The sequence below is a fragment of the Microplitis mediator genome, chromosome 6, assembly GCF_029852145.1.
Source record: "Microplitis mediator isolate UGA2020A chromosome 6, iyMicMedi2.1, whole genome shotgun sequence".
NCBI classification, from domain to species: domain Eukaryota; kingdom Metazoa; phylum Arthropoda; class Insecta; order Hymenoptera; family Braconidae; genus Microplitis; species Microplitis mediator.
Genome location: NC_079974.1, coordinates 9069226 through 9081155, shown reverse-complemented (window position 1 = coordinate 9081155; position 11930 = coordinate 9069226). Strand labels below are relative to the sequence as shown.

Here is an 11930-nt window from a genome sequence, read left to right as displayed (position 1 = left end):
GTACAAGCAATACAAAATCTCAGACTGAGAATTGTAGATCAGGACGGAAAACTGGCTAATTTCAGAGGTGAAACGATAACCATAAGACTGCATAAAAAAGTTTATAAAATAATAGGTATCGTGTATGAAACAAAAAGTGGTGCTGGGTATAAAAAGACAGCAGCATGGTCGAGCAACATCAGTCACCGAGTACCTCACAAGGTGTTAACACATCAGAACGCTCAGTTTCTACAGAGCCTAGGACTAAAATTACGTGGAAAATTAAGAAAATAAAAATTTATTTTTGTTGTTTGACGTGTACACGACAATGGCGGCGGCGGCGGAAATCTTAAATATTCAACGACAAATAATTTTTGATGAGTCAATAGCGCACTATGAAGCGCATGCTCATCTCCCGTATGCTTTATCAACATTCAACAACAGCGATGAAATAAGAATTGCAGTTCAACACCAAGATTTGTGTCTACTTCCAAGTAAAAGTACATTACATGTGTATGGAAAATTCACAAAGTCCGATGGTACAGCTGTGAGTGCAACGACTCACATGGTCAACATGACAGGTTGTCATATGTTTGAAGAAATACGTTACGAACGAATGGTGTTGAGATTGATCGTAGCAAAAATGTTGGTATCACAAGTCTCATGAAAGGATACACATCACTAAGTCCTGCTCAAGAAAATATACTTGAAAATTCAGGCTGGATTATGGATAAAGCTGTAAACAAATTACACAATGACAATGGTTTCTTTGATATATCTTGTGACGTTACATTGCCGAGGGGATGGAGTTGAAGGTTGGAGTACGTGGGAGTCGGTGTGCTAGAGAGAAATAAAGTGACTGTGTGTGTTGAGTTGGGTGTAGTAGAGAATGAGTTGAGGATATGGAGTATAAATGTGTATGACCAGTTAAGTGTGTGATAGAGTACGTGTACGGTACGGAGTATGTTTTTAGAGTGTCTGTGTGATGGAGCGTGGATTTAACGGGGGATGTCTAGCTGTGTCGCGGATAGTGGCCAATATAACGTGCCTCCCGACCAGTGATGACGACTAGGCCTAGGCTTAGCCCTCGGGGTTGACGTGGTGATTGCGGAGGTGCGACTGAGATGTCGCCGCCCCTTCATGGTGGTACTCGAAGTTAGCTGGGGTACGTGTACGGTTATTGGGGGGATGGCAGGCCTCGTTTGCGATGCTCGAGGAAGCCAAAAATTCGCTAACTTCGGATATCACGGGGAGTGACATTACGGGAAGGCCCGTGAGTCCACGGCTTGTATGTTTGTGAAGGTAAGAATGGATGGAGAAGCGAGAATGTAGGATTGAAAGAGATGGAGTAAAGTAAGCGAGTTAGAGTGGGAGATTATCGTGAAACAGTTGTGCGAGTACCGTTGAGGAGTAAAGTTGAGACCTGGCGTCGCTCGTATACGAGTCGACCCAGTAGTCGAGTTTGGAGTCTTGGAGTAAGCGGTAGTGGGTCGGAGAGTCGCCATGGTGGACCTCGACCACCACCCTAGACTTTCGTCGTTTTGGAGCCTGTAGCCCTGTGTATGGTGCTCTTGGAGCCGTCTGTCGCATTAATTAATTATCGTGAATTATCGCATTAATTATTTATATTTTATTTTATATCTCATTTAGTAGTGTATTAAGTTTGTGATTCGTCGTCGTCTAGGGGTTCCCGATGTCTTACTCAGGTAATTATTTGCGTGATGGACCGAGAGTATTGGGCCGCGGGTCTTTTGGGCCCTCCGCGTCGCTCTCGCGTTATCTTTATTACATTTTATTCAGTTTTGTTTTGTTATTTTACGTCTTTCCTATTAGTTAATTAATCGGCTTCTTTCGCATTGAAAGAACCGCGACCCTCTCTCCACAACCTAGCATACTGAGCGCACCAGGACATGCCGCTACCACCGGTCATGTCTCTCATCTCCAAAGGGTATAGTTTTTAGGTTTTAATTTACGTGTACGTTTAGACCGGTTGCCGATACCAGGGAAATAAAAGTCGGCTGGCGCCCGTCAGGATCTGGAGGAGATGAGAGGGGTGATTGGTGGGCGAAGTGTAACGTAGCCCGATTTTGAGTAATTTGAGTTTTGAGTTTTGGAGTAAATTTATCGAGTAAAAAGTTTTGAGTAATTATTGGGTTTAATTGAGTTTTAAGAAATATTACGTTACAATCTATACCACTGAGTCTCCTGCTTGGTTTTGCTGAAGATTACCATAAAATTGTCATCAATGCAAGATATGAATTAATTTTGATAAGATCAAATTCTGATTTAAATGCATACATTGTGGCCACACCTGCTGCTGGAGCTCATGCTGAAGCTGTTAAAATTACACTGCAAAAAATCGAGTGGATTGTACCATATGTGACTATGGCTGATAAACAAAAAATTGAAGCTTTGAATTATATTACAAGTGATCCAGCTATCTCAATCAGTTTCCATGCTTGGGAGCTGTATGAGTATCCTCTATTACCAAATACTTCGAAGCACATATGGGCAGTCAAAACTTCTACGCAGCTCGAGAAACCACGTTTTGTGATACTTGGATTTCAAACAGCAAGAAAAAATGACGCAACTAAAAATGCCAGCGGATTTGATCACTGCAACATCAGAGACATAAAATTATTTTTAAACTCTCAGAGTTATCCTTATAGGAATTTGAATCTCAACATTGCAAATAATCAATATGCTTTGTTGTACGACATGTATATAAATTTCCAAATTTCATGCTACAACAAAGAACCAGAGCCACTGCTGACAAAGAAAAAATTTTTGGAACAAGCACCACTGTATGTTATCGATTGCTCGAAACAAAACGAATCAATAAAATCTGGACCAGTAGACATTCGCCTAGAATTTGAATCTGCAAATCAATTCCCTGCGCAGACATCAGCTTATTGCCTCATTATACGTGATCGCATAGTTGAGTATAATCCCATGAGCAGCATCGTACAAAAACTAATATGAAGACTATTCAATTTAATCCAACGCCAACCATACATTATATCTATGTATGGAGATTTGCACACGAACAAGCAAGAAGAGGTGAATGGGAACAAGCAGCAAGAGATCGGGAACGATTTAAACAAAGAATTAATAAATTAAATATAATTACTAAACCTGTATTAATTCAAAAACTTACATTTATAAATAAATAAATTTTTTTATATTGACATATATTGTTTTTTATTATTTTTAACCTAAAATATACATTTAAGTCTTACATAACCTTAAATATTTTTTTTATTCTACATAACCTCCAATACATAATAAATTATAAATATTTTTCTTAAACTAAAATATACATTTTGGTGTAACATAACCTTAAATACATAATAAACTATAGATATTTTTCTCATCCTTAAAATATACATTTTGGTCTTACATAACCTCCAATACATAATCAACTATAGATATTTTTCTTAACCTAAAAATATACATTTTTTAGTCTTACATAAACTATAGTCTTTTTATCTTAACCTAAACGTACAATTGCAGCAATCTTTTCTGAATGGATATGCAAGGCTATCAGGGATATCATCATAGAAAAGAGAATGATCCCGACACCTGTGATAGCCAATCAATTTTTCATTATTTTGTAATCGTTCCGGTAGTTTGTGTCAAGCGAAATCGATTTGTTGGGTTGCATTTTCAATGATGAATGCAACATCAAGATATGATATATCTTCATTATCCATACACAGTAAGTTCCCCAACTGATTGAAGATCTGAACTGACTTTTCATAGGTTGGTTGGTTTCCATAACAAGTCCAAAACCACTTCTTGAAAAATTGAACATTTTGATATGCACATGAAGAATAAAACTTTTTTTTTATGATGAACATGGTATGGACAGCGATGTTTTGGAAAATCATAAGCATCAAATAGAGAAAAATGTCTTAATTTTTCCATATCCATTATAGGTACAACAGAGTCAATTAGATCATCAAGCCATTTTTTCTTTCGTTCACCTTGAACGTGAAAGTAACGTGCATTTCTCACCAAAATATCTAGATTTCCTTTCAATGATTCATATGGTTGCACACCAGATGTCCATGAAATTGAATGTTGGGGTCCACAATGATTAACACTTTTTTGCATTAGTGCAACATCAATCTGATCTAAAGGTGGTCCGAATAACCAATGTTCACATTGCACACGTTTATATGGATTGACTTTAACAGAAATATCACTAGCACAAAGTTCTTTTATCACAAATCTGCCATCAGGCATCTCAAAACCCACAAAATCAATTATAAGTTCCATTATTGCGGTTTGTTAGCTTTAAATAATGACTTAGTTAATATGAATGTGATTTCATGACACGCTTCTTCGTCATTTTCGCGATCATTAAAGTTTAATAATAATTCTTTCTAATGAGAAAGTTGTAAGTTGATTTCTTTCCTTCGAATAGCCAATTCTTTATTTCTTTCCTCATTCGCTTTCATAAGATAATAGGAATCTGGGATAGCGTTGTTGTCGTTGTCGCCGTAGTCATTAAAAATATCACTTTCGCTGCTTATATCCTCAAACTCGATTTGGGCATCGTGGTTACACTCAACAGTGAACTCAACTATACATGAAGTCTGTAAAAGTTAATAATTAAATTATCATAGTTAAGTTATTAAAAAAAAAAAACAATTTTTGAAATAATAATTCTTACATACTTTGAACCGTGAGGACCCATTTTTTATGATTTCCCAAGTATACGTAATTGTAGTTTTTCCGTTTTTTCACTAATTTCGAATAGATTCTTCGCTAACTTTCGTTTTTCAACACAGCCTGGACACGATACTTCTTGCGCACTTTCAATAATTTCAATATTTTTGGCAAATGCAATTACATCATTGATAAATTTACCAATATCCTCGAGAGGTATGTCACCAAATAACGATTCAATAATATCGTCAAGATTATCAGTGTACGGCCGGTTATGTATGAGAAAAATTCTTTCACTTTCACTGAATTTATTATCCATTTGCACAAGATGTTAACTAGAACGTTTCTTGATGTAGACTGACTGCTGCTGCGAGCTCAGCGCTCAGCTCGATTCCCCCACTCTAGCTCAAAAACAAGTTCGAACCTGTTAGATGCCGTCATCATCTAGAACATTCTACTGCGCAGTTATAAAATAAATATTTTACTGTTTTATACTGCTGATTGTAACTTTCTTCCAATGAACTATTAGCTAAATTTTGAAATAATTTAAATATTTTTTCTTTTTTATCTCCTGATATTTGCTTATTATTTAAAGCTCTTTTTACTGCTTGCATTGTGTGAAAGAAACAAATATATACTGGAATATTTTTGAAATTATCTTTTAACACTCGACGTTCAACAATACTTATCTGCCATGAAAGATTTTATTCTAGGACATGGCTCTTGATTGTTTTTGAAAAATATTTTTATAAACCAATCAAAAGATTTTCTGATACTAGTAAACCAATTGCTACAATGTTAGTCGAGCCATTGGAATCCTCTACAGCCACAATACCGAGAGTCAAATTGTTGTCAAGCAGTGTGTAGGTTCCATCAATGAACACAATTTCAGGCCATGCATCCATACAATTTTTCATGTCAAGGGTTGAAAAATATAATCCTTTAAATTGATTTTCTTCCTTAGAAACTGATACATCTGCACCTGAAATATATTCTATTTTAGAGGACTATATGAGAAACAAAGCTAAGGTAAAAGTAGTTGCATCACCACCGAGTATCAAAGTTATTTTAAACACTGATTAAAAACTCCGATTAATACTGATTGAAACTTAATCGGATTTCCTTCAGATCCAATCGTAAACAAAAAATCAATCAGAATTGCTCGGAGCGTTCCAAGTATCCGATTAAAATTTAATCAGATTTAATCGGCAAAAAAATTTATTAATTTCTGTTCAAATCAAATAAATAAATTTATTTTTCACTTGAATCCGATAGGAATATCTATATGACCCAGAGAGGAAAGTACCACAGGCTCAGGCTTGGCTCAGATTTAGCGCAACTTTGTAGAACATTGGGCCAGGCTTGTAAACCAGTCTTGGCCCAGTTTTGGTAAAAGTCTGGAATGATAATCTCGGGCCAAGCCTGGTTGCCAGACCTGGCCCAGACTTCGTTGTCAGACCTTGCCCATGCATCAAGGAAACGAATAAATTTAATTAAAAAAAAATTTTATTATTATTAAACTCTTAGAGTTCATGACCATTAATGTTTAAACTATCTAAGAGAGGTAAATGATGTGAAAAAAACTTGTGAAAATTCTGCTGGGCTCTAGGCGCGAACTGCCGTTCTTCTGATTGCTGAGTCCGAACGGTAGCTACTGGACGAACCTACTAATGTTGAACTGATACATTTATATGAACCATTTTTATATAGTGGAAACCTAACCATGCAAACATGCAAATAACCTTCTCAATAAGACAATTTATAGATAAATTGAGAAAAATATAGATAGCCTGAACTGGGAATCGAACCCAGACCAATTCGGTATCGCGCCGAGTGCTCTACCAGTTGAGCTATCCGGCACTATACTTTATTCCGTTCAATTTGATCTATAACTTATTGAGCCACACCGTCCTTCGTACGGTAATACACCATTTTTATATAGTGGAAACCTAAACATCTACTTATTAAACCATAGGTATAGCTAAACTAGGGTAATCCTGCCTTGGCCCAAGCTCGGGTAATCATTGTAACGCCCAAGGCTAGGTTACCCAGTCCTGACCCAAGTCTGGGTTGCCATTGAATGACCAAGGCTAGGTTTCCCAGTCTTGGCGCAAGCCCGGGTAATCATTGTAACGGCCAAGACTGAGTACCCAATCTTGAGCCAAGCATGGGCCAATATAGGTGTGCCAAAGCTAGGTTCCCTAGTGCTGGGCCAAGTGGGGCCTGTCGTTTAACTCTGGCAGCTCCTGCATGAGGATATACGCTTACTATTGCTCACACTATGCTAATTCATGAAAATGAGCCAATAAAAAGTTATTCGTTATATAATATCAATAAAACAAATTTCACACTATTCCTATTGAAATACTTTTTGTTTTGAGTTCCGAGCTTCATATATAAATAATCACAATACTGACTCATTGCATATTTTATCAAAAACATATTTTTGAAAAATATTTTCTTTATGAAAAAGTTTCGAATTTATAAAATTTTACCAAAAAAAAAAAAAAAAAAAAAAAAAAAGATGAGATCTCAAAATTTATGTGTCAAAAATTTTTATTTCAATCCATAGTTTCATAATCGAGTCAAAATTTGAGAGATACACAGAAAAAAAAATTCTCGACTGAAGGTAAATATTCTAAATTCAAGAAAATTTTTTTGGAAACCTAAATTTTCTCACATAAAGTACAAATCTTCTTCAACCAAGACGAATTTTTTTTTAACCAAGACAAATTCTCTTAGCTCAAGAAAATCTTGACTTGGTTCCCGAAAACATTTGTCTTCCAAAATATTTTCTTGACTCAAGAAAACTTTTTTTTCTGTGTATGAGAGAGAGAGAGAGAGAGTTTCTTGCTGTAAAAGCCAGTTATGTAGGGCAGTCTTGAATGCCGATGTGCTCTGAGTTTGTTTCAGGGAGTCAGGAAGATCGTTCCACAGATAAGGTCCAGCAATAGAAAAGGCAGCTCTGTAGGCATCAGTTCGATGGTTGGGTACAACAAGAGTAGATGCTGGAAGTTGGCTACGTAGTGGTCTAGCAGGAACATGAGCAAGTAGCAGATCAGTCAGATATGGTGGCCGATGGTATAGATAAGCATTCCTAACCGCAATAATTAAGGAACGAGATCTTGCTTGTCCAACTGATAGCCAGCCGAGGTCAACTCTAGCTTGAGTGATAGGAGAGTCCCACGGAAGTCCCAGAACAAATCTAATACTCTTGTGGACTATTCTCTGGAGCTTGGTGTCCAAGATCGACCCAATGCCATGCAGGACTGCTGAACAGTAGTTGACGTGTGGCAGAACTAAGGCATTTACCAGGTTCTTGCGAGTATTCACATCAGTGAAAGTACGCAAGCCACACAAGCCATAGAGCGCTGAGTTAATCTTGGCAGCCACATGCTTCACATGATCTGCAAAGGTAAGTTTGGAATCCAGGATGACTCCCAGGTTGCGCACCGATGAAACGGACTCAACATTGATACCGTCACAGCCAAGTTTGAAAGCAGAGGTGTCAATAGAGTTGATAAAAGGTCTGGACCCGAGGATTATGGCTTTAGTCTTGCCCAGATTTAATTTGAGTTCATTCGAGGTGGCCCCTTGCTTGATACGAGCAATGTCCTCATTGATCTTGGCAATACAATCATCCATATCCCGTGGGTAACACGGTAGATAGATCTGGAGATCATCCGCATACAGCAGTCTTTTGCACCAATGAATACAAGAGCCAATATCATTGATGAAGAGTGAAAATAGCAGAGGTCCAAGGATTGAACCCTGTGGAACACCAATATTAGTACGAATCCAGTCAGTAAGTTTACCACCATCGTGCTTTACAGCTTGCTCTCTTCCAGAGACATAGGACATGATCCAGTAGGCAGCAGACGAAGAAAATCCGATTGTTATCAGCTTGCGTATTAGCAGTGCAGGAACAACTGTGTCAAAGGCCTTGGAAAAATCGAAGAGAACCAGAATGGTGACCATACGCTTATCCATATTGTATCTCACGTCATTAAGCAGCTTTAGCAAGGCTGTTCGAGTGCTATGTCCAGTGCGGAAGCCGCATTGGAGTGGATCAAGTAAATTATATTGACCAAGATACAGCGATATCTGATTAAAGACAACCCTTTCCAATACCTTACCCAAAATAGGTAGCAAAGCAATCGGCCGATAGTCATTAGGTGTTGAAGGTGTCGAGACCTTGTTGACTGGCACTATTATAGCCCTTTTCCAAGCATCAGGAAAGGTATTGCTAGTTAAAGACGCATTAAAGATACACGTAATGTGATCCAGGACCATAGGTAAGATAGCCAACAGCATCTTTCTAGATATTCAATCGGCTCCAACTGCATCAGTGCTTACAGAGGATAAGATTTTACGAACTTCATCTGCATTGGTCTCTTTAAATAGTAGCTCAGGTTGCAAACCTGATTTGATTGCTGGTTCTGTGAAGTGATATACTGTACATGACTGGGATATGGCCGCGAAAGTCATGTTAAGTTCAGTGGGATCAACGGCAAGGGGCTTAGGACTAGTGTCCTTGAGCAAACCGAGCTTCCGCAGCTCCAGCCACATTGCACTACTAGATAGGCCCTTTAGACGATTGGCATAATAATCAGCTCTAGCACGATTAAGTTGAGAGCGATGGATATCACGAGCAGCACGATAATGCAACAAGTCATCATGTCTTTTGTGCCGTTGAAAGCGTCTATAGATAGCTCGAACACGCCGCTCAGAGTCATCAAAGTCCTTCGAGATCCACGGAGCAGTTTTGAGTGAGTTGACAGTGATTTTACGAACTGGTGCATACTCATCAACATGTGTCATAAGTTGTTGGGTGAGTCTAGATGCCAATTGATCAGCTGACAGATCTGGTGATGAGACCCATGACCAGTCCCCACTGCGTAGTGACTCAATAGCAGGTTGTGTAGAGAGTAAGTCAAGTTTTCGAGACAAAATTACTTTGGGCGATGGAGCTTTAGCAGTTAGTTGAACAGCAATAGAGACCAAGTGATGACCCGCACCCAGAGGACGATCAGATTTGCCCCATGATACAACCGTGTCAAGTTCATCAACCATGCATAGATCAAGCCAGGTTTGTGATCGCGATGTAACATGAGTGAAGCCGTGATCGATGAGCTTCAGAGAATTCATATGTAAGAAAGATCTAAGATAATCAGCATCATCACTGGATGACAGTTGGTCAGCATTAAAGTCACCACAAATGATTTTATGGCTAAAACCCTCCATGGCTGAAGCAATAACTGTTGCTAGATCATTGTGCAGCGAAAAAGGAGCGTGCGGTGGTCGGTATATAGCTGCGATGAAGACAGGTTGAGAACCATTGATGTTTAACTTGCACAGCAGAATTTCAGGTAGACCAGGTGGACCAGTCCAGATTATCGGTTGCTTGAGAATGACAGTTAAGTGTAGAGATTTGTGGTAGTATATAGCAATGCCACCCCCATGCGTGTTCCGATCGTTTCTGACAATACAATAATCCGGCAAGCTGACAACCGTGTCATCAATTAAGTTGCTGAGCCAAGTTTCAGTAACCACAATGACATGGTACAAAGGTTCATTGGCCAAATACTGCTGCAAGACACATAAGTTAGCACGTAGTGAGTTGATGTTGACACAGCAAGCACGCAGAACAAAGTGGTCAGTGGTATTAGATACACGGGGACCACCTGTAGATAAACTCGCTATTAGTTTTTTGGGTGAAGCTGCAATAGCTTATTAATGTCACTTTGAGATGAAATGATGTGGACAAGTGCATGGTCATTGAGCTTGGCAAAGATCGTGTCATTTTTGGCCCAGATGTATTTAAATCCCAGCGGTTTCAGCAATTTTTTCGATTCGCCAAGAAGCTTAAAAGTTCTGCTGGTTAAAAGCTCATTAACATAAATACTAAAATCACTGTACAGAATAAGTTTCAGATCACTGTTAGCAGGTAGGCCGGTAACTGCCGTCCACTTGAGTTGACCATACTTCTTCTTGGCATTGATGATCCTAGACACAGTAATCACATCAGCGCACTTGATGGCAATAGAAATACGTTTGTTACTCGCAGAGCTAGGTGGCCGTAACAAAGCAGGAGTATCCGAAGATGTTGAGGGTGGTACATTCGAAACTGCTTCGCGTCTCAAGCATCTGACATTAGAGGAGTCAAGACCAGGCACATTGAAATTGAAAGTAGCAAGTACTGGAGCAGCAGTCAATAAGGTCATTTGTGAATTAGAAGTAGATGATGATCCAGCAACAGAGGTTTGCTCGAGCCTATCAAGTCGAGAAATGACATCAGATAGCACAGCTTTGAACTCAGTGTTTTCCGACTTAAGCTCTGAAGTTGATTTTTTAAGTTCAGAAATATCATGATTATAGGCTTCCAGCTTATCATTTATACTAGGCAGTTCTTTTAATAGATTGCTATGAACTTCAAGTACTTCGTTTATTGAATTAATACCTGCTGCAATCGTGACAATAGGAGGCTGACGACCAGTTGGTTTTTTAGGAGGTGGCATAAGTTCCCGATCATCACGTGGTCTGCCGCGCTTAGATGAACTGAATGACTTATCCGAGGAGTCAGAATCAATATGATCAATACCATCCATATTACAAAGTTACTCAAGATGGCGTTGGTTGATTGTACTTATATCGATCTTGAAGAATTACAATCAGTTTGGATCAGAGTACAACCAGCTCACTGCAGATGGCGCTTAGCTACTATTCTCACTTAAATGAGGTGTCACAAGTATGGCAAACCCACTATAGATGGCGCTCCAGTAGCATAAGCAGATGGATAATAAAAAATAAACACCAACCTCAAAATCCAGAAACCCAAAAGAAAATTGATGAAATAAGTATAAAACAGGCCTCAAAAAGTAATTAATAATATCTCACAAGCGAGACCTGCTATTAAGGCAAGCAGAGTAACTAAAACAGAAAATGCCCGGGGGCAAATTATGCAGAATCGAGCACCAAAAGATAGAGCACAAAAAAACACACACTGTAATACTTACAGAGAGAGAGAGAGAGAGAGGGAGAGAGGGAGAGAGAGAGAGAGAGAGAGAGAGAGAGAGAGAGAGAGAGAGAGAGAGAGAGAGAGAGAGAGAGAGAGAGAGAGATTGATTGATTAGATTTTATTATGCCAAGGCACAGGCCAAATGACAATTTACATAAATACAAAATACAAAAGTTGAACAAAATAAGAATGTGAAATGTAAGTACATTAAAAGTAACAAAAATAAGAACTTTAGATGTTAAATCGTATGATTTAACTA

General features: G+C 38.6%; 1 protein-coding gene across 1 annotated transcript; it reads left to right on the top strand.

Annotated features, from left to right (window-relative positions):
- Positions 1-307: 307 nt before the first annotated feature.
- On the top strand, positions 308-2961 carry LOC130670489 (uncharacterized). Its single transcript, XM_057473897.1, has 2 exons — positions 308-624; positions 2151-2961. The coding sequence occupies exons 1-2, from the start codon at positions 308-310 to the stop codon at positions 2959-2961; spliced, it is 1128 nt and encodes a 375-aa protein (XP_057329880.1).
- The last annotated feature ends 8969 nt before the right edge of the window (positions 2962-11930 follow it).

Bases quoted from the DNA above. Each gene is read 5' to 3' on its own strand.
- LOC130670489 (XM_057473897.1), top strand. From the start codon at position 308: ATGGCGGCGGCGGCGGAAATCTTAAATATTCAACGACAAATAATTTTT. The intron at 625-2,150 runs GTTGGTATCACA...TTGAGTTTTAAG, and splicing joins AGATTGATCGTAGCAAAAAT to AAATATTACGTTACAATCTA.